This window comes from Myotis daubentonii, chromosome 3 (assembly GCF_963259705.1).
Source record: "Myotis daubentonii chromosome 3, mMyoDau2.1, whole genome shotgun sequence".
In the NCBI taxonomy this organism is placed as follows: domain Eukaryota; kingdom Metazoa; phylum Chordata; class Mammalia; order Chiroptera; family Vespertilionidae; genus Myotis; species Myotis daubentonii.
The window spans coordinates 118,782,636-118,805,851 of NC_081842.1; the positions used below are offsets into that span (position 1 = coordinate 118,782,636).

At 44.2% G+C, this 23,216-nt stretch overlaps 1 protein-coding gene across 6 annotated transcripts in view; it reads left to right on the forward strand.

The window, feature by feature from the left end:
* The window catches only part of CCDC138 (coiled-coil domain containing 138), a 201,566-nt gene that overhangs the window by 89,690 nt on the left and 88,660 nt on the right, over positions 1 to 23,216 (forward strand). For 4 of the 6 annotated variants that reach the window (XM_059688358.1, XM_059688357.1, XM_059688354.1 and 1 more), the window contains exon 11: positions 12,451 to 12,567. The exons of the other annotated variants lie outside the window; for them this stretch is intronic. In XM_059688358.1, coding sequence (XP_059544341.1) covers positions 12,451 to 12,567 — 117 coding nt within the window. The remainder of the gene's footprint in view (positions 1 to 12,450; positions 12,568 to 23,216) is intronic. 6 annotated transcript variants of the gene reach the window in all.

Consider the following 23,216-nt stretch of genomic DNA (forward strand, 5'->3'; position numbering starts at 1 on the left):
GAAGCTTCTTATTTCCCCTTTAATTTTGAGTGATAGCCTTGCTGGATAGAGTATTCTTGTATTCAGTCATTTGCTTTGCATCACTTTGTAAATTTCTGTCCATTCTTTTCTGGCCTGATGTGTTTCTGTTGAGAAACCATTTGATAATCTAATGGGAGATCCCTTGAATGTAACTTCCCGTTTCTCTCATAGCCTTTAAGATTCTCTCTTTGTCCTGAACATTTGCCATGGTAATTATGATGTGTCTTGGTGTGGGTCTTTTCGGGTTCACCTTGTTTGGGACTCTCTGTGCTTGTGTGATTTTTTTCGTCCCCACCTCTGGGAAGTTTTCTGATATTATTTCTTCAAATAGGTTTTCTAACCCTTGTTCCTCTTTCTGTTGTTCTGGCACCCCTATTATTCGTATGTTGCTTCATTTCATGTTGTCCCATAGCTCCCTTAGGCTCTCTTCCTGTCTTTTAATTTTTTTCTCCAATTGCAGTTCAGTTTGTACGTGTTTTGTTTCCCTGTCTTCTAATTCGCTAATTCAGTCCTCCTCTTCTCGTTTACTGTTGAAATTTTCAATGGTGTTTTTTATTGCAGCTATATTACTCTTCATTTCTTCTTGGTTCTTACATAGTTTATTGATTTTTTCTCATCTGTTTCTTCTTGCATAAGTTGTTGATTTTTACCTCCATGCGGTTTATGCACTCTAGGACCCTTAATTTGAATTATTTTTCTGTCATGTTGCATGCCTCTGTATCACTTAGCTGCTTTTCTGGCGAGTCCTCTTTTTCTTTCCTTTGGGGGTTTCTTTGTCTACCCATGTTTGATTGTACCGCCATATCTAGATGTTGAGTCATTCAGTGGCTGCTTCCTGGGTGGCAGTGGCTCCTCGGGCTGCGGTTGCTCCTCGGACGGTTGTTGTAGCAGCTGCTCCTCAGTTGGTAGCAGCTCCTCTGGTTGGTGCTATTCACAGTTGTGTTGGCTCCTCTGGTTGGTGTGGGGAGGCTTCACACACAGCTCAGCTTTCAGTTTTTCACCATTGGGTATTATATTAGCTGCTGGTTTGGCATATATGGCCTTTATTATGTTGAAGTACTATCGTTCTATACCCATTGTATTGAGTATTTTGTAAAAATATATATATATATATACTAGGGGCCCGGTGCACGAAATTCGTGCACTGGGTGGGGGGGGGTGTCCCTCAGCCCAGCCTGCCCCCTCTCACATACTGGGAGCCCTCAGGTGTTGACCCCCATCACCCTCCAATCGCAGGATCGGCCCCTTGCCCAGGCCTGACGCCTCTGGCCTAGGCGTCCGGCCCGGGCAGCGGGGACCCGCAGCTGCAGCAGCCCCGTGATGGTGGGCTTTGCTTTAGGCCCAGGCAAGGGACCCCTAGCTCCCGGGACTGCCAGCTTCGACCATGCCCAGCTCCCATCGCTGGCTCCACCCCTACTTCCTGCTATCACTGGCCAGGGCGGAAAAGGCACCTGATTCTCCGATCATGGCTGGGGGTTTCCGATCACTGTCAGTAGCAGGGGGCTTCTTCCTGCTTTCCCTTTCGCCTCCCTGCAGTGTGCCTACATATGCAAATTAACCGCCATCTTGTTGGCAGTTAACTGCCAATCTTAGTTGGCAGTTAATTTGCATATAGCCCTGATTAGCCAATGAAAAGGGTAGCTCGTACGCCAATTACCATTTTTCTCTTTTATTAGTGTAGATTTTATTGCTTTTTTACAGAGAGGAAGGGAGAGGGATAGAGAGCTAGAAACATCAATGAGAGAGAAGCATTGATCAGCTGCCTCCTGCACACCCCCTACTGGGGATATGCCTGCAAGCCCTTGACCAGAATCGAACCTGGCACCTTTGAGTCCGCAGGCCGACGCTTTATCCAGTGAGCCAAACCGGCTAGGGCTTATTGAGCATTTTAATGAATGGATGCTGTATTTTGTCAAATGCTTTTTCTGAATCTGTTGATAAGATCATATGATTTTTTATCTTTTATTTTGTGAATGTGTTGTATTACATTGATCGATTTGCATAGGTTGAATCATCCTTATGCCCTGAAATGAACCTCACTTGATTATGATGTATTATTTTTTTTTAAATCTTTATTGTTCAGATTATTACATTTGTTCCTCTTTCCCCCCCCCCCCCATATCTCCCCTCCTCCCAGTTCCCGCCCCACCCTCTGCCCTCACTCCCCACCCATTGTCCTCATCCATAGGTGCACGGTTTTTGTCCAGTCTCTTCCCACATCCCCCACACCCCTCCCCCCCCCCCAAGAATAGTCAGTCCATTCCCTTTCTATGTCCCTGATTCTATTATAATCACCCGTTCATTCTATTCATCAGATTATTTATTCACTTGATTTTTAGATTCACTTGTTGATAGATGTGTATTTGTTGTTCATTATTTCTTCAAATAGGTTTTCAATATCTTGCTCTCTCTCTTCTTCTGACACCCCTATAATTCTGATGTTGGTACGCTTGAAGCTGTCCCAGAGGCTCCTTACACTATCTTCGTATTTTTGGATTCTTTTTTAATTTTGCTTTTCCGGTTGGGTGTTTTTTGCTTCTTCATATTTCAAATCTTTGACTTGATTCTTGCGATCCTCTGGTCTGCTGTTGGGAGTCTGTATAATATTCTTTATTTCAGTCAGTGTATGCTTAATTTTTAGTTGGTCCTTTATCACAACATCGAGGGTGTCACTAGACTTTGAGGATCTCACTACATTTATCGGCGGTTTCTAGAAAGTTCTTGAAAAACCTTAAAAGTGTGGTTTTGAACTCTATATTCAGTAGTTTACTTTCCTCCATTTCTGTCATTTGTGTCCTGTTTCTTTGTCTCAGCATTTTTATCCTTCCCTGTGTTGATAAAGTGGTTTTCTGTGCTAAGTGTCCTCTAGGGCCCGGTGGCTCAGCCTCTCCAATTACCTGAGATAGACACTCTTGGTGCACCCCCTTGTGGTCTTTGTGCACAGTCTTGTTGTAGTTAAGCCTTGATTGTTGTAGGTAACATTGGGAGGAATTAACCTCCAGGCCAATTGGCTGTGAGAATCAGCTGTGTCTACGGTGGGAGAACTTCTGTGCTGAAGACACCTTTCTGGGGCAAGACTTGCTTCAGTGGGCCTTTGGTGCTCACTCAGTCTGCCCCCTGAGTGTGTCCCTTATGGATCTGCGGAGTTATAATAGGATGGTCCCACACTGACCACTGCGAACACTGGGTCTTGGATCTATGGAGGTGCTAATATAGCCTCTGCCTCTGTATTATTTTTTTTCATATATTTTTGTATTTGATTTGCTAGTATTTTGTTTAGGATTTTTGCATCTATATGCATCAGAGATATTGGTCTATAATTTTGTGTGTGTGTCAATGTTGTCTTTGGAAGGTTTTGGTATCTGTAGTGTTTGTCTCATTAAATGAGTTAGGAAATGTTGCCTCTTCAGGTTTTTTTTAAAGAGTTTGAGCAGCATAGATATTAGATATCTGATGGGGGATCCTTTGTCTATTTTGTCTATCCTTTGTAGGTAACTCTCTGTTTCTCTCTTGCAGCCTTTAAGATTCTCTCTCTGTCTTGTACATTTGCCATCGTTATTATGACGTGTCTTGGTGTGGGTCTTTTGAGGTTCATCTTGCCTGGGACTCTCTGTACTTGTGTAACTTTTTTCTTCCCCATATCTGGGAAGTTTTCTGACATTATTTCTTCAAATAGATTTTCTAATCCTTGCTGCTCTTCTTGTCCTTCTTGCAGTCCTATTATGTGTATGTTACTTCGTTTCATGTTGTCCCGAAGCTCCCTTAATCTCTCCTGCTTTTTAATTTTTTTCTCCAGTTGCTGTTCAGATTGAGCTTGTTTCTCTGCCTTATCTTCTAAGTCACTAATTCGGTCCTCTGCTTCTTCTAGTCTGCTGTTGAAACTTTCCATGGTGTTTTTGAGTGTAGCTATATCACTTTTCATTTCTTCCTGATTCTTGCATAGGTTGTTGATTTTCTCATCCATCCGGTGAATGAATTGTACAACCATTATTCTGAATTCTTTTTCTGTCATGTTGCATGCTTCAACTTCATTAATGTCCTTTCTTGGTGACTCCTCATTGTCTTTCCTCTGGGTGTTGTTTCGTCTCTTCATTCTGATTATCTCCCATGGTTCAAACGTCGAGTTGCGTGGGCCTGGGCCGTGTGCAGTGGGAGCCTCCCACCACCCTAGTGTCACTGAAGAGCTCTGACACTAAGATGTGTGGTTGTTGTGGGTTGGTGGGAACCAGGTTTGCTCAGTCAGTGTTGTCAGCGCTCAATGTGGCCTCGTACGCGCCCTTAGAATCAGGGACTCTGCCTGCACCGTGCTGAAACAGAGACCCCCCTGAAGCGTGTTGAAAACCAGAGCCTCCTAGCATGTGCCAGGAGTCAGAGTTCCCCAGAATCCAGTATCAGAGTCTCTGTTGCTTCGCGGGACCTTGCCTTGAGAATCAGGGTCCCTGTGTGCCCTTGCACCAGGAATTGGAGTCACTGGCTCTTAGTATGAAAGCACAGGAAATCAGGATTTCAGGCGCAGGTGATAAGAAACACAGTCAAGTCACTGGTGCTTGGTGCTGCCTCCTGCCCAGAGAATCAGGGTCCCTGGGCCTGTGATACCCGGGACAAATTCCCGGTGTTCACGCGATTGCTGATTGCTCCCAGCCCAGGACTCAGAATCCAGCAGTGCACATAGGATCAGTTCCTGGGGTTCGCGCGTTTGCTCCCAGCCCAGGACTCCTGAACCAGGCAGTGCACATAGGATCAGTTCCAAGGTGCTCCCGCACTTCCAGGCTAAAGTTCCTGTAGCACTGAGGCCCTGGCAAGTGGTAGGTCTATCAGTTAGTTACTCTGGCTCTGCCTGCAAGCCTGCGGGAAGGGGGGATGGGCTCTGTTACTCACGGATCTGCCGCGGGGATTTCTGAACTTTTGGTGTCCGCAGGTCTGTAGCTGTGGTCACAGGTCTCTGTCCCCAGTGGCTGCAGGGTCCTGGTATGCGTCTGAGATCAGACTGGGTGGTGCTGAGGCCAGGCTCGTAGTCTCAAGCAGCTCTGTTTCCCAAGATGGCGTGGTCGCCGTGCCTGTGCTGGCCGCCCAGGAGTGTCCGCACAGGGAGCGGGACTCCGCTGCCTAAGACTGCCCGGTTTAGAAGACCTGCAGAATCTAACTGTCCCTAGCTCATACACACACACCACACATGTCCACACACTCCTCTATCACTTCCTTGCGCTCTCACACTCTCTCCCTCCCTACCTTCCTGCTGGTCGCCATTTTGAGAGTCGTCTATATTTCTATTTTCTACATCACTAATTTTTTCCTCCATCTGGTCTGCTCTATTTCCCAAGTCTATTTTTGCATTTATTTTATTGCCTTTCTCAGCTACAGAATTCCTGTGTGTTTGTGTGTGTGTGTGTGTGTTTACTTTTTAATAGTTTCAGTCTCTTTGGTGAAGTATTCCTTTGCTTCATTGATTTGTCTATGAATTTGTTGGATTGCCTTTTTGAGTTTTCTTCTATCGCATTGAGTTTCTTTTATGTCTTTAATTTTATTTTCTGGAGATATTTTCACTTCCTATTTGAATTTCCTTGTCATCTTGGTTAGTCATTGTGGTTGATAAGTTATTTTTCTACCTGGACACTTGTGGAAGTGAAAGCTGCTTTTCTTTTTGTTTGTTTGTTTTTAAAAGAATTTTAGTTGTTAAGTAGAGGTCTCTACTTTGTTTTCCACCTGGTAGTGTGGAAACACAAGTTTTTATTTTCTCTTACCTGCATTGCTAGGGCTGTCTGGTTCTCTGTGGGGCAGTGTGGCCTCAGCCTTGGAAAATACTTTGTATTCCCCTGGAGGTTAGAGTTCTCTCCATGACTCAATCTTAGTGCAGTACTCCCATGTATTGGAAGGGGTGGGCTATGTATCTGCTGTGTGCTCCCAGTGCCAGCCTCCAGTAGCCAGAAACTACCCGTAGGGCTGCTCTGAGTTAACCCAGCTGCACCGTGATGGGTGGGAGATGGGTGAGAAGTGGGAGTGTCTGCGGTTTTGCTTTTCCTCCTGGGCTTATCTGCCGTGAGTACAGACTACTTAGGTTGGAAAGTTGTTGTTTTTTCAGTCCTTTTGAACTAGTTATGAGAGGATGTTGCTGCCCGGCGGCCACAAGGGGAAGGGGTTGGCTTGGAATCCTTTGTTTGATGCTGGTGGTCTTTGGAGTGCTGTGAATTTTGCTCTCTTTCTCTGCTTCTTACCTTGTGCTCAACCTCAATGTGTGCTCAGGTCTGATTGCTGATGCTGCCCCTCTGGTGTGGTTTGTCTAGTGAGGACTGCACCTCTGCTGTTCAGTACTAATGCTGTTGGCTTCTCTCTGTCCTTCAACCCCCTCTTCATTTTGTCATTCTGTTACACCCACTTTTAGATGTCTGCATGATGTTTCAGATATGTTTGTGTGTTCAACAGGGAATCCAGTGTTGAATTGTAGCTCTCCAACTTGTAGCTTCAAGGGGAGAGAGCTGGAGGTTTTTCATGACGACTCTGTGCTGTGCTCTGATGGGAAATCAAACCTCTAAACTTTTGGTGTATGGTACAATGCTCCAACCAACCGAGCCATCCAACCAGGACAGTTTTGTATGTTTTTAAATGAAGTTTATAGTTTTCTACATGTGTATTTGGCATGTTTCCTTTTTATTTACATGATTTGGAATTTTTTGGGTATTGTGAATGTGATCTTTTTCTTTATTTAAAACTAGAGGCCCGTTGCACAAAGATTCGCACAATAGGCCTTCCTTCCCCTGGCTGCCGGCACCGGTTTTCCTCCAGCACCCGGGACCCAGGCCTTTGGTCTGGCCACAGCAGTGAGGCTTGGCTTCTCCACTCTGGCTGCAGCAGCGAGGCTTGGCTTCTCCATTCCGGCTGCAGCGGAGAAGCCAAGCCTCTTCAGTCTTTGGTTGTCTTCAGTCTTTGCTCTGCACCTGCATATGCAAATTAACTGCCATCTTTGTTGGGTTAATTTGCATACTTGTCCTGATTGGCTGGTGGGCGTAGTGGAGTGACACAATTTGCATGTTTCTCTTTTATTAGTGTAAATTGGATATTGATGGTATTTGCAATGTGATCTTGCTTTTTATATTTTTTAGCAACTGAACAGTTTACTGAAATCATTCTAATAGTTTTTAAGTCGTTTTTTGTGTTTTCTAGTTTAGCAGTTACATTATTTAGAATTAATAAACATGGTGTCCGCTTTTTAATGTTAAACATTTCATTCTGTTATCACTTTTGAAAGTTTATACAAAAATACATGGGAGACAGGACCTTCCTATTGCTTTATAAAGTCTAGCACAAGGTATTTAAATAATAGAGGTGTTAGGAGGGGCATCCCTGTCTTGGCCTGCCTTTAATAGCTCCACTTCTAAATGTTTCATGATAACATATAAATAGTTTATTAAAAATCAAGGTTATTTTCTTATTGAGAATTAGGCCCTACAAACCATTTCTACATGTTCATTTGTCTTTTCCCCTCTTTATATGTACCTGGAAGGTTCTCAATGATAGGGATATTAGCTTATCCTCTTCCCCATGAACTGTTTTCCTTTGTAGATATTTGGAGCTTTAATAATTTTTTGTGAAGTGATCTATTTGGGTTTGTGACTATGTATTAGGTAGATCTGCTACGCCTCCCAATCTCTAGTGCAGGACAGTGTCAAATGCTGTTTCTGACTAATTAGATCAGGCAAAGACACAAAGCTTCCGGAGACCTGCCTTGCAGACTGATTGGATTCAGTGTTGAGTAGTCCTCAGATAATAATCCACATGTGTGGTGAGAGTTTTTCCAACATAGTGGGGCAATTGCTTCTGTCTGGAGACTATTATTCTCAGTGTCTTAATGGTCCTTAGAAACAACACATGGTGAGACAAGGGGTTTTCCTTTGGAGTTGGTCAACTGTCTTTCACCCAAGCAAAATCTACCTGGATAGCAAAGGTCTGCCTGAGAGAGATGATCTTCGTAGCATGAGGGAATGACTCAGCACAGGAAACCGGTTTTTCTGCCTTCTAAGCTCTAACCCCAGAGTCCCCAACACTGGATTTTGCTCACACAGCTCTAGTCCACTCTTCTCTCCCTCTGCTGGAGCCCAAGGTGGGTAGCTGCACAGTAAATTTTGTGTGTTGGCTCTTTAAGCAGGTGTCTGCATTTCCAGTGGTCTCTCCCTGGCAGACAGCAACCCTGCTGCTTTTCACAGCCAGATGAGATGTGGGCACCTTTCTCAGTGTTTGTGCTCTCTACTGGGTTGCCCAGCTTGGGGATTAGACCCCAGAGTTCTCAGTGGCAACCCCCCAGAGCTGAAATATCTCTCTGGAACTTCACAGCTGCTGTCTGTGGGAGCCAGGGCAGCTCTTTTGCTTCTCCACCCTTCCTATCAGTCTCTCTGAAGTCTCCATATTCTATTCTTGGTTATCAGGGTTCTCTCCAGCTAGTCTTCAGTTGATTATTCAGGATATTTTTTTTGTACTTGTAATTCTAGTTTGGTGCATGGAGTTTGTCTGTGTAGCATCCATGTACTACGCTGCCATTTTTAATCTTTTTCCATTGATTTATATATATACTAGGGGCCCGGTGCACGAAATTCGTGCACTGGGTGTGTGTGTGGGGTGGGGGGAGTGTCCCTCAGCCCAGCCTGCCCCCTCTCACATACTGGGAGCCCTCAGGCGTTGACCCCCATCACCCTCCAATCGCAGGATCGGCCCCTTGCCCAGGCCTGACGCCTCTGGCCCAGGCGTCCGGCCCGGGCAGCGGGGACCCACAGCTGCAGCGGCCCCGCGATCGTGGGCTTTGCTTTAGGCCCAGGCAAGGGACCCCTAGCTCCCAGGACTGCCAGCTTCGACTGTGCCCAGCTCCCATCACTGGCTCCACCCCTACTTCCTGCTATCACTGGCCAGGGCGGAAAAGGCACCTGATTCTCTGATCATGGCTGGGGGGCAGGGCCGCCTTTGCCCTGCCCCCCAGCTCTTAGCTCCCCCCTGGGTTTCCGATCACTGTCAGTGGCAGGGGGCTTCTTCCTGCTTTCCCTTTCACCTCCCTGCATTGTGCCTACATATGCAAATTAACCGCCATCTTGTTGGCAGTTAACTGCCAATCTTGGTTGGGAGTTAATTTGCATATAGCCCTGATTAGCCAATGAAAAGGGTAGCTCGTACGCCAATTACCATTTTTCTCTTTTATTAGTGTTGATATATATATATATATATATATATATATAGAGAGAGAGAGAGAGAGAGAGAGAGAGAGAGAGAGAGAGAGAGAGAGAGAGAAACATCGATGTGAGAGAGACACATTGACTGGTTGCCTCCCTAAAGCACCCCATTTGGGCCTGGCATCAACCTGCAGCCGAGGTATGTGCCCTGGAGCAGGAATCTAACCTGCAACCTTTAGATGCACAAGCCATTACTCTACTACTGATCCACACTGGGAAGGTCCTCTCTTTGTTTCTTGATTAGTCTGGCTAAAGGTTCGTCATATTTGTTTATCTTTCAAAGAACCAGCTCTTGGATTCATTGATCTTTTATATTTTATTTTAGTCTTTATGTCTTTTCTGCTCGTATCTTAATTATTTCCTTCCTCCTTTTTACTCTGGGTTTTTCTTGTTCTCTTTCTAATTATTTTAGTTCTTGTATTAGTTTATTACAGTCGTTTCTTGAGGACTGCACCCCTCTAATGCTATGGAGTTCCCTCTTAGGACTGCTTTTCTGTGTTCCATAGATTTTATTTTTGTGTGTTCATTTTTGCTTGTTTCCAGGAAGTTTCTTATTTCTTCCTTGATCTCTTTGCTAACGCATTCTTGCTCAGTCCCAATTGGCCGGACCCCAGCAGCAAGCCAACCTACCGGTCAGAGCATCTGCCCCCTGGTGGTCAGTGCATGTCATAGCGACCAGTCGGTCAACCACTCGGTTGAACACTTAGCATATTAGGCTTTTATATATATTCTAGTATCCCTGTGCATGAATCTATGCGCAAGTAGCTCGCCAGTAGCTCGCTGCCGCCCTCCAGTAGCTCTCTGCCTGCTGCCCTGCCCTCCTGTAGCTCCCCCGCCCCCCCTTGCTCCCCCTCATACCTTGCTCCCCTACCCCCTCCTGTAGCTCTCTGCTGCCCACTTGTAGCTCGCTCCCCCATCCTCCTGCTGATATGAGATCCGGTCATTACGCTTCACTGCGTAACAACCATTTGCATATTACATCTTTTATTATATAGGATAGATAAATGGGATCTTATTACATTTGCTCTTTTGTAACCTGTTTTTATCACCCCAAAATAGGCCATCACAATAATTATAGATGCTATTATCATTTCTAATGTTTATATATGTACCATAAATTTATTTAACCATTTAAGGTTCAGAGTATATGTTTATCTAGATTTATCTCCTTAAAATACTAAATGTGCTAGCCCTAGCTGGTTTGGCTCAGTGGATAAGAGTGTTGGCTTGTGGACTGAAGGGTCCCAGGTTTGATTCCCGATCAGGGCACACACCAGGGTTGCAGGCTAGACCCCAGTAGTGGATGTGCAGGAGGCAGCCAATCAATGATTCTCTCTCATCATTGATGTATCTATCTCTCTCTCTCCCTCTCTCCTCCTCTCTGAAATCAATAAAAATATATATTTTTAAGAATTCTAGATGTGCTAATAATGCTGAATCAATGCATTGTAGGCAATTTCGTCATGCAAATATCATGGGATATACTTACAGAAACCTAGAGGTATAGAATACTACACACATAGGCTAAGTGGTATAGGATACTACTTCTAGACAGCAAACTTGTACAACATATTATTATACTGAATACTGTAGGCCCTGGTAATACAATTGTATTTGTGTGTGTAAACATAGAAAAAGTATGGTATAAAAGATTAAAAAATGGTACAGCCATATAGGGCACTTGCCATGAATGGAGCTTGCAGGACTGGCAGTTGCTCTGTGTGTCAGTGAGTGGTGAATGAGTGTGATGGCCTAGAATAGTGGTTGGCAAACTGTGGCTTGCGAGCCACATGCGGCTCTTTGGCCCCTTGAGTGTGGCTCTTCCACAAAATACCACGTGCGGGTGCGCACGTACAGTGCGATTGAAACTTCGTGGCCCATGTGCAGAAGTCGATATTTTGTGGAAGAACCACACTCAAGGGGCCAAAGAGCTGCATGTGGCTCGCGGGCCACAGTTTGCCGACCACTGGCCTAGAACATACTGTGCACTGCAGTAGACTTTATAACCACTGTACACTTAGACCACTCTAAATTTATAAAAATATTTCCTTCAATACTAAATTAACCTTAGTTTACTGTAACAGTTTTACTTTTTATAAACTTTAAAAAAAATTTTAAACTAACTCTTTTCTGTTAACACTTAGCTTAAAACACACACTGTACAGCTGCACAAAATATAAAAGCTTTTTCTCTATTTTTTCTTTTAAACTATTTTGTTTAAAACTAAGAAACACACATTAGCCTCAGCCTGCACAGGGTCAAGATCATCAATGTCACTGCTCCCCACCTCCACATCTTGTCCCGCTGAAGGCCTTCAGGTCAGTAGCACACATGGAGCTGTCTTCTATGATGAAAGCCTCCTTCTGACATATCTCCTGAAGGACCTACCTGGAGCTCTTCTTGAGGAGGTGCCACTCTTTTCAGAAATATGTCCAGGGTGGTTTGCTTGGTTTGCTTCTTTTTTTATTTTAGCATAGATTTTCTTGTAAGAAGATTAACGTTCCTCTACTAGTATATTAATAAAAATCCTTCACTGAGTTTTCCTGGAGGTTCTTTTTTTTCTTGAGCAGTTTCCTTTTCTCTTGCACTTCTGCTGTATATTTCTGTTCCAGTTCCAACAACTCCTCTTTAGTCACTTCTTCAGGAACCCCCTCTACAAACTCCTTAAGTTCATCCTCATCCACACCAGGTTCAAGTTGTGTGCCATCTCAATCACGGCAATCTTTGCGCTATAACCTCATGATGGCTACAAAGTCACTAGGTGATAGGGATTTTGTAGCTCTGTTGATGATAATCTCATGGGACCATTGTATATGAGATCTGTCGACTGAAACATCTTTATGTGGCACATGACTATATTTAAAATTTCAAATACACATCTCCATATTGTATTGCATGTCGTTTTAACCCCTAGAGTGCCGGGGAGCGCGATCGCGCGCTTCCTGTCTTTCGCCAAAAGTGCCCCGTGCTCCTCCTCCAGTGTCACTATTAGATGCTAGTAGTTCACTCTTTATGTGGGGAAAAAATTTAAAAACCTTAACTCAAAATGCCTTGGCAATTTTAGCATAGTTCCTAGGATATTAGTTGGCACTCAAAGGGTTAAAGTAATTTTTGTTAGAGAGTGCTTTTTTTTTTTTGGAAAAATAATTTTTGGAATATTATGGTAATTGGTTTCAGATATCTAAAAAATACTGTTCTTTTATATTTTCCATAATTTTAGCTTTTGCCTGTGATGACAGAGCAACTACAGTGGATGCCATTTGTGAATGCCAAACTTCATGAGCCTTTTGTAAAATTTATATATTGGTCTCTACGGCAACTAGAAGCTGGAACACTGGTAATTTATTAATAGGAACCTATTTTCAACTACTACTCTGGTATTATTTTTCTTGATCTTGTTCTTTCACTTTTTTGCATGTATTTTGTTTATATTTCAGGACTTCTTGCTTCCCTGGCCTCATTTACTACTTTCTCTTCTTTCTCCTTTCATATGTCTTATTTCTCAATGTCATAGATGTGGCTCAATATGTAATGTTTTGTTTTGAATTTCAGAATTGTATAAATAAGGAGTTAAAATCAACTGTCATTCACCCATTATTTAATTTATAATTTTTTATATTTCACTGAAGCTAATAGAAGTTAATGATTTCTTGTGCTTATGCTAGTAAATACACACTAGCTAAATGGGATGATAAATATTAGTATAACCTAATCAAATAAGAAATTTTTTCCAGCATCTTATAAAATGAATGGTGTGTTACCTACTCATGTAAAGGTCATTTAGTTCAAATTAATACAGGTATATATAATCATTAGTGCAAACTGTAGTAGGTTTGTAAATTCCTCCCCCCCCCCCTTCCCAGTTACTATAAATAAATGTTGTTATAGCTTTCATTTAGTTAAAAAAGGAGAACAGATTTGTGCTCAAGTAGTTCAATCTTGGTTCTGTGGAATTGAAGAAGCATACAGCTAAACCACTCAGTGCAGTATTGATGATTAAGTAGCATTAACCATCAGTGATTGAGTTGTGTGATAATTAAATAATGTGATGGTTAAGGAAAAATTTTTTTTTCTGAGGTTGTATCCTTACTCGTGCTGCACATAGTAAGTACAGGAGTGTTTATGCCAGTGTACACACACACACACACACACACACACACACACACACACACAATATAACTTTTAATTTATTGGTCTTAACTATGTGTCTTATCAAACAAAGGTTTATAAATGACCAGATCTGTAAATGTCACTGTCTGCTTTTTACAATATGTTTGATTTTGCTATTTGTATAACAGTTAATGAAAACGCGTAGCTGAATGCTTGCTTTCAGCAACGAAAGGTTAGACTTACAGAGTTGAATGAAACTGTATCTTCCAAATATGACTCTTATTTTCCTTCATATAATTTATAGTTTAGTTTTGTTGTCTTCAAATATACATTCAGTATTCCACTCTGTGTGCTATTATAGAGTACTATGAGCCTGCATCTACTTTTCTAGTGAAAAATAGTGTTTTTGCCACTCTGACATTCATTTATTTAACATCTGTTGATGAGTTTCTAATACTTTAGTTTTAAGTTATCTAAGTGTATTTTTTTAAATTAACTTTTTATTTGAGATAATTGTAGATTCACTTATAAGAAATAATAGATCGCTTTTATCCTTTACCCAGTTTCTCCCAATAGTAGAACTAGTACCAATATCACAATCATGCTTTTGCCATTGATATAGTCAAGTTAACAGAACAGTTTCATCTACATAAGAATTCTCATTTTTTTTAAAAAAAGCCCTTTATTTATTAGAGCAGAGTTAGGTTCACAGCAAAATTGAGCTCAGAGATTACCCATATGGGCCCTGCTCCTGTACAAATGCAGCCTTGACCACTGAAGACATCTAGCACCAAAGTGGGACATTGGTTATCATCTATGATTGGCACATCATTATTACCCACAGTCCACAGTTTGCATTAGGGTTCACTCTTGGTGTTTTACACTCTGGATTTTGATAAATAATATAATGGCATGTAGCCATCACTTTTGTATTATGCAAAATGATTTGATACTGAAAATTTGTTCTAAAAATTCTCTGTGCTCTGCCTATTCATGCCTCCCTCATCCTAACTCTTGGACACCACTAATCCTTTTACTGTCTTTACAGTTTTCCCTTTTACAAAATGTCATGTAGTTGCAATCATATAATATATATATCCTTTTCAAATTGGCTTCTTTCATTTATTGATATGCATTTAGGGTTCCTTCATGTCTTTTCCTGGTTTGATAGCTCATTTCTCTTTAGATTTGAATAACATTTCATTTCTGCATGTACCATAGTGTATTTGTCCATTCACTTAAGGGCATCATGATTATTTGTAAGTTTTGGCAAGTGTGAATAAAGATGCTGTAAACATTCATGTGTGGGCTTTTGTGTGGACATGTTTTTAACTCCTTTGGGTAAATACCTAGGAGCACAATTTTTGGATACTATGGCAGGAGTAGTTTTAGTTGTTTAAGAAATTGAAACTGCTTTCCAAAGTAGCTGTATCATTTTGCATTTCCAGCAGAAATGGCAGAGTTTCTGTTGCTTCACATCCTCATCAACATTTGGTGGTGTAGTGTTTTGGATTTTGGCCATTCTAATTGATGTGTAGTAGTATCTCATTATTATTTAACTATGCAGTATCCTAATGACATACACTGTTATGAATCTTTCCATATGCTTATTTGCTACCTGCATGTTTACTTTGGTGACATGTCCAGGCCCTTCCCCCTCCTTTTTTTAAAATCTTCACCTGAGGATATGTTTTAGAGAGGAGGAGAGGGAAGGGGAAGGGGAAAGGGGGAGAGGGGGAGAGGGGGAGAGGGGGAGGGAGGGAGGGGGAGAGAGAGAGAGAGAGAGAGAGAGAGAGACCTGTTGTCTCCCATATGTGCCCTGAATGGGGATGGACCTAGTTATGTGCCCTGATCAGGAATTGAACCTGCAACCTTTTTGGTGTACAGGACAACACTCCAACCAACTAAGTCACCCAGCCAGGACTCCCCATTTATTAATTGGGTTGTTTGTCTTCTTGTTTTGTTTTTAGAATTTTTTTTTATATGATTTTTTCTGTGTTTAATTAAAAAAAATTTTTTAATTATAATATGTATTTAACACTATTTTTGTATTCAGGTGTATAGCACAATGGATAACTAGCTATTTAGGTTACACAGTGTTTCCTCTGATAATTCAAGCGCCCACCTACCATCTTATATAGTTATTACAATATTGTTGACTACATTCCCTATTTGTTACCTAACATTTCCGTGCCTATATTGTAACTATCAATTAGTACTATTTAATGCCTTCACCTTTTTTCGCCCTGCCCCACAATACCCCTTCCCTCTAGCATTCATCAGCATGTTTTCTGTATCTATAAGACTGTTTCTATTTTGTTTTTTATTTTATTATTTAGATTCCACATATGAATGATATATGATTTTTGTCTTTCTCTTAGCATAATACTTCTGTGTTCATCCATGCTATCGTATTCATTCCTTCTTTTCTATGGCCAAGTAATATTCCATTTTATATATGTACCACATCTTTATTTTCTACTCGTCTATTGATGGGTATTTGGATTGCCTCCATATCTTGGTTATCTACACTAATAAAAGAGAAAAATGGTAATTGGCGTACGACGCTACCCTTTTCATTGGCTAATCAGTACTATATGCAAATTAACTGCCAACTAAGATTGGCAGTTAACTGCCAACAAGATGGCGGTTAATTTGCATTTGTAGGCACAATGCAGGGAGGCGAAAGGGAAAGCAGGAAGAAGCCCCCTGTCTGACAGTGATCGGAAACCCAGGGGGGAGCTAAGAGCCGGGGGGCAGGGCAAAGGCGGCCCCCCGCCTTTGCCCGGCTCCCCAGCCATGATCTGAGAATCAGGCACCTTTTCCGCCCTGGCCAGTGATAGCAGGAAGTAGGGGTGGAGCCAGCTATGGGAGCTGGGCACGGTCGAAGCTGGCAGTCCCAGGAGCTAGGGGTCCCTTGCCTGGGCCTAAAGCAGAGCCCACGATCTCAGGGCCGCTGCAGCTGCGGGTCCCCGCTGCCTGGGCCAGACGCCTAGGCCAGAGGCGTCCTGCAGGGGCAGGGGCGGAGCCCACGCGATCGCGGCACCCCCCGCTGCCACTGCAGGTCCCCGCTGCCCGGGCCGGATGCCTAGTCCAGAGGCGTTAGGCCTGGGCAGGGGCGGAGCCTGCAACCGCGGGGAGCTGGGGGTCCCCCGCCCAGGCCTGACACCTCTGCCGGAGGCCTCAGGCCTGGTCAAGGGGCCCATCCAGTGATTGGTGATCAGCGGGTGATGAGGGTCAACTCCTCTGGCTGAGGCATCAGGCCTGGGCGGGGGGCTGGGGGTCCCCTGTCCAGGCCTGATACCTGGGCCAGAGGCATCAGACCTGGGTGGGGGGCGGAGCCAGGGATTGGGGGGATATGATGGTCCCCTTGCCCAGGCCTGAAGTCTAGGTCAGAGGCATCAGGCTTGGGCGGGGGGTGGAGCAAGCGATCAGAGGGAGATGGGGGTCCCCTGCCCAGGCATTATTCCTGGGCCAGAGGCCTCAGGCCTGGGCGGGGGTCAGAGCCAGTGATCCGGGGGAGATGGGGGTCCCCTGTCCAAGCCTGACACCTCTGGCGGAGGCGTCAGGCCTGGGTAAGGGGCCGATCAGGCAATCGGAGGGTGATGGGGGTCTACGCCTCTGGCCGAGGCATCAGGCCTGGGCAAAGGGCAGAGCCAGCAATCGGAGGGGTTTGGGCGTCCCCTGCCCAGGCCTGACGCCTGGGCCAGAGGCATCAGGCCTGGGCTGGGGGCAGAACCAGTGATGGGGGGAAATGAGGGTCCCCTGCCCAGGCCTGACGCCTCTGTCAGAGGCGTCAGGCCTTGGCAAGAGGCCGATCCTGCGATTGGAGGGTGATGGGGGTCAATGCCTGAGGGCTCCCTGTATGTGAGAGGGGGCAGGCTGGGCTGAGGGATACTCTCCCCCCCCCCCCCCAGTGCACGAATTTTGTGCACCGGGCCCCTAGTTGTAAATAATTCTATAATGAACATAGGGTTGCATATGCTCTTTTGAATTTGTGTTTTGGGTTCTTTGGATAAGTACTCAGAAGTGGAATCACTGGGTCATGAGGCAGTTCCATTTTTAATTTTTTGAGGAAACTCCATACTGTTTTTATAGTGGTTGTAACAATCTGCATTCCCACTAAGGGTGACCGAGGGTTCCCCTTTCTCCACATGCTCGCCAATACCTATCATTTGTAGGTTTATTGATGCTAGCCATTCTCACAGGTGATCTCTCATTGTGGTTTTAATTTACACTTCTTCATGATGAGTGACACTGAGCATCTTTTTATATTAACCATCAGTATGTCCTCTTTGGAGAATATCTATTCAGATTGTGTGCCAATTTTTTAATTGGGTGGTTTATTTTTTTGGTGTTGAGTTATAAATTAACCCCTCATTAGTTGTATCATCCCTTTACCTTTAGTCTGTGTGTGTCTTAGGTTCTGAGGGGGACCTTTTATAGACAGCATATATATGGGTCTTGTTTTCTGATTCATAGACTATGTTTTGGAGAACAGTCCTTTATCAGATGTGTCTTTTCCAAATATTTTCTCTTTCTAATCAGTGCCTTATCTTCTCATTCTCCTGATATTATCTCTCATAGAGTAGAAGGTTTTAAATTTTTTTAAAATATATTTTTATTGATTTCAGATAGGAAGGGAGAGGGAATCACTGATCAGCTGCCTCCTGCACACCCCCTACTGGGGACCAAGCCCATAACCCAAGCATGTGCCCTTGACTGGATTCGAACCTTGGACCCCTCAGTCTGCAGGCTGACGCTCCATCCATTGAGCCAAACCAGCGAGGACTAGAAGGTTTTAATTTTAATGAATTCCAGCTTATCACAGATCATGCCTTTGACATATCAAAAAAGTGATCAGTGCCTGGCTGGTGTCGCTCAGTGGTTGAGCATTGACCTATGAACCAGGAAGTCACAGCTGAATTCCTAGTCAGGGCACATGCCTGAGTTGCAAGCTCTATCCCCAATAGGAGACTTGTAGGAGGCAGCCGATGATGGATGTTTCTCTCTCACCGATGTTTCTTTATCTTCCTTCATCTCTCTCAATAAAAACATGAAGTAAAATAAAAAATGATCACTGTACCCAAAGTATTGTTATGTGTTTCTGCAGAATTGACCCCCTTATCATTATGTAATGCCCCTATTTTCCCTGGTAACTTTACTTGCTCTGAAGTCTGTGTTGTCTCAAATTAAGATAACTGTTTCAGCTTTCTTTTGATTACGCTAGCATGGTATATCTTTCTATACATTTACTAGAGGCCCGGTGCATGAACTTTGTGCACAGGTGGGGCCCCCTCAGCCCAGCCTGCACCATCTCCAATCCGGGACTTCTTGAGGGATGTCCGACTGCCAGTTTAGGCCAGATCTCAGGGTCTGGGCCTAAACCGGCAGTCGGACATCCCTCTCACAATCCTGGACCGCTGGCTCCTGTCGCTCACTTGCCTGCCTGCCTGGTTACCCCTAACTGCCCCCCATCCCTGCTGGCCTAATCGCCCCTCATTGCCTCTGTGTGCTGGCCTGATTGCCCCTAACTGCCCCCCCCCCCTGCCGCCGACCTGGTCGCCCCTAACTGCCCCCTACTGCTGGCCAGGTTGCCCCCAACTGCCCCCTCCCTGCCGGCCTGGTCGCCCCCAACTGCCCCCTCCCTGCCAGCCTGGTTGCTCCTAACTGCCCCCGCCCCCCGCTGGCCTGGTCACCCCTTACTGCCCCCCCTGCTGGCCTAGTCGCCCCCAACTGCCCTCATCTGCTGGCCTGGTCGTCCCCAACTGTACCCCTCCCTCGCTGGCCTGGTCGCCTCTTACTGCCCCCCACCCCCCACCTGCCGACCTGGTCACCCCACGCAGCCTGCTGTTCAGTCGTTTGGTCGTCCCTCACCCCTCTGCCGGCCTGGTTGCTCCACACTAAGCCCCCTGCCAGCCTGGTTGCTCCACACTAACCCCCCTGCTCGCCTGGTCGCCCCACACAGCCTGCTTGTTCAGTTATTTGGTCATCCCTCACTAACCCCCCTGCCGGCCTGGTTGTAGGCAGCCATCTTGTGAGGGCGTGATGATCAATTTGCAATTACCTCTTTATTATATAGGATTTTCAATCTGTTTGTGTTTTCGTATTTGAAGTAGGTTTCTTGTAGACAAAGTATAGTTTGGTCTTGTATTTTGATTCACTTTTATAGTCTTTTAATTGGTATATTTTGACTTTTGTTATTTAAAGTGATTATTGATATTGATGTTATGTGTCATAGTTGTTACTGTCTTTTATTCATTGACATTTTTCTTTGTCTTGTTTTTTCTTCCACTCGTTTCTGCCTTTTACAGTTTTAATTGCACATTTTATATGACTGTACTTTACTCCTTTGTCTACATATCAACTGTGCTTCTTTTTTTTTTTTTTACTTTTTTAGTGGTTACCCTAGAGTTTTCAATCTAAATTTATAACTAAACTGAGTCCACTTACAAATTACAATATACAGCTTTATATATAGTGTGAGTACTTTATAATAACAAAATATTTGTAATTCCTACCTCCTGTGCTGATTCCATTATATCATTGCTGTCATTTATTTTACTTACCTATATGCATGCATATGTGTGTGTGTATGTGTGTATGTACACATACATAACTGAATACGTTGTTGCTGTTGTTATTTAATGTTATATTTCACTAGAGGCTCAGTGCATGAATTTGTGCATGGGTGGGGTGCCTCAGCCTGGCGGTCGATTTGTGCTGATCAGGGGTACTGGCCAGCTGGTGGAAGGGAATGGGGGAGATTGGCTGGCCAGGGAGAGGGACCATGGGAGGTTGTCCGGCTGGCCCTCCCAAATTGGGGCCGATGGGGGGCAGCTGACTGGGGAAGGGACCGTGGGAGGTTGGCCAGCCAGGGGAAGGATCGCGGGAGGCTGGTTGTGGGAGCATACTGACCACCAGGGGGCATCTCCTGCATTGAGCATCTGCCCCCTGGTGGTCAGTGGGGATCATATTGACTGGTCGACTGGTCATTTGGTTGTTCGGTCGCTTTTATATAGAGAGATTTTAATTAAAAAATGTTTATTGATTTAAAAACTTTTATAGAGAGAGAGAGAGAGAGAGAAGGGGAGGAAGAAAAGAGAGAGGGAAACAAACATCAGTGTGAAAGAGAAATATTAATTGGTTGTCTCCTGCACATGCCCTGACTGAGAATGTAACCCAAAACCTGGGTATGTGCCCTGACTAGGAATTTAACCTACCACCTTTTGGTGTATAGGATGATGCTCCAACCAAGTGAGCCACACCAGCCAGGACATTGCTGCTGTTGTTGTTGTTGTTTGTTAATCCTTACCCGAGCATATTTTGTCCATTGATTTTAAGAGAGTGCAAGGCAGGGAGGGAGGGAATGAGAGAGAGGGTGAGAGGGAGAAAGAGAGAAAGATCAATGTGAGAGAGACACATCTATTGGTTGCCTCCCACACGTGCCCCTATCAGGGCTGTGGATCAAACCTGCAACCCTAGTATGTGGTCTTAATCAGGAATTGAGCTCACAACCACATGATATATGGGCTGACACTCTGTCCATTGAACCACATCAGCCAGGGTCCTCCTAGGATTTTTTTCTTTTTTTAATTTATATTTATTGCTTTCAGAAAGGAAGGGGAAATACACACACACACACACACGCACACACGCACACACGCACACACATACACATCAATGATGAGAGAAATCATTGATTGATTGCTTCCTGCATGCCCCACACTGGGGAGCAAGCCTCCAATCTAGGCATATGATCTGACTGGGAATCAAACCATGACCTTCTAGTTCATAGGTTTAAGTTCTAACACTGAGCCATGCCAGGCAGGCTAGGATTTTTTTCTTTATCTTTTATTTTTTTTAGTTTGAATATGATATGCCTTGGTGTAGGTTTTTTTGTTGTCATTTGTTATAGAGAAATGTTCAAGCTAGGCATTCTTTGAAAAAAATTTCCAATTGACATTAGAGAAAGACGAAGGGACAGAGAGAGAACAATCCTATCTAATAAAGAAGTAGTATGCAAATTGACCATCACTCCAACACACAAGATGGCCGCCCCCATGTGGACACAAGATGGCCAGCAGGGGAGGGCAGTTGTGGGGCACCAGGCCTGTAGGGGAGGGCAGTTGGGGGCAACCAGGCCTTTAGGGGAGGGCAGTTGGGGGTGACCAGGCTGACAGGGGAGTGGTTAGGGGGTGATCAGGCTAGCAGGGAAGTGGTTAGGGGCAATCAGGCAGGCAGGCGAGCGGTTGGGTACCAGCAGTCCTGGATTGTGAGAGGGGTGTCCCAGATTGGAGAGGGTGCAGGCTGGGCTGAGGGACCCTCCCACCCTCCATGCATGAATTTTGTGCACTGGGCCTCTAGTATTGATATGTGAGAGAAACATCAATCAGTTGCCTCCCATACATGACCCAACTGGGGATCAAATCTGAAACCTATGTATGTGGCCTGAATGGGAATCCAACCTCCAACCTTTTGGTGTATGGGACGACACTCCAACCCACTGAGCCACCCAGTCCAAGAGCCTTCATAGGCATTCTTTATTTACGCTACTTTTGACCTTGCTTTTTAGAGATAGTAGAAAGGAGGGAGGGAGGGAAGGGGATAGAGTCAGAGTAGAGAGAGAGAAACATCAATGTGAGAGAGACAGGCACCCTGACCATGGCTGGGAATCAAACCTGCAACCCAAATTTGTGCCCTTGATCTTGAATTGAACCCATGACTTCAGCACATGGGCTGATGCTCTATCCACTGATCCACCCTGGTCAGGGCACTGGTATTTATTAAATTCTGTTTTAGAATTTCCATCTGCTCTTGTATGTTGCCTACTTTTTTATTAATGCTCTTTTCATATTGGTCATAGTTATTTTTTATTTTTATTTTTTTAAAATCTTTATTGTTGAGTATTACAGATGTCCCCATTCCTCCCCCGCCCCCCCCCTTTACCCCCTCTACTCAGTTCCCTCCCCACCCCAGGCCTTCACCACCCTATTGTCTATGTCCATAGGTAATGCATATATTCAAATAAGTTCTTGGTTAATCTCTTCCCACCACCATCTTTCCTCTGAAATTTGTCAGTCTGTTCCATGTTTCCATGCCTCTGGTTATATTTGATTCACCAGTTTATTTGATTCTTTGTTCATTTATTTTGATTTTTAGGTTCAATTGATAGATATGTATTTATTGCCATTTTATTGTTCACATATTTTCTTCTTCCTCCTCCTCTTCGTTCCTTCTTCTATTTCTTTATCTTCCTCCTCCCCCTCCTCTCCCTCTTCCTCCTCCCCCTGCTTTCGCCTCCTCCTCCTTTTTCTCCTCCTCCTCCTTTTTCTCCTTCTCCTCCTCCTCCTCCTCCTCCTCCAAGAATACCCTTCAACATTCCATGTAATACTGGTTTGGTGGTGATGAACTCCTTCAGCTTTTTCTTGTCTGTGAAGCTCTTTATATGACTGACCTTCAATTCTAAATGATAGCTTTGTTGGGTAGAATAAACCTGGTTATAGACCCTTGCTATTCATCACTTTGAATATTTCTTGCCACTCCCTTCTGGCCTGCAAAGTTTCTGGTGAGAAATCAGCTGATAGTCATATGGGCACTCTCTTGTAGGTAACTAACTGCTTTTCTCCTCCTACTTTTAAGATTCTCTCTTTATCTTTAGCCCTTGGCATTTTAATTATGATATGTCTTGGTGTGGAGCTCTTTGGATTCCTCTTGTTTGGGACTCTTGGTGCTTCCTGGACTTGTAAATCTATTTTTTACACCAGGTAGGGAAGTTTTTTGTCAGGATTTCCTCAAATAGGTTTTCAATATCTTGCTCTCTTTCATCTCCTTCTGCCACCCACATAATGCAAATGTTGGTATGCTTGAAGTTGT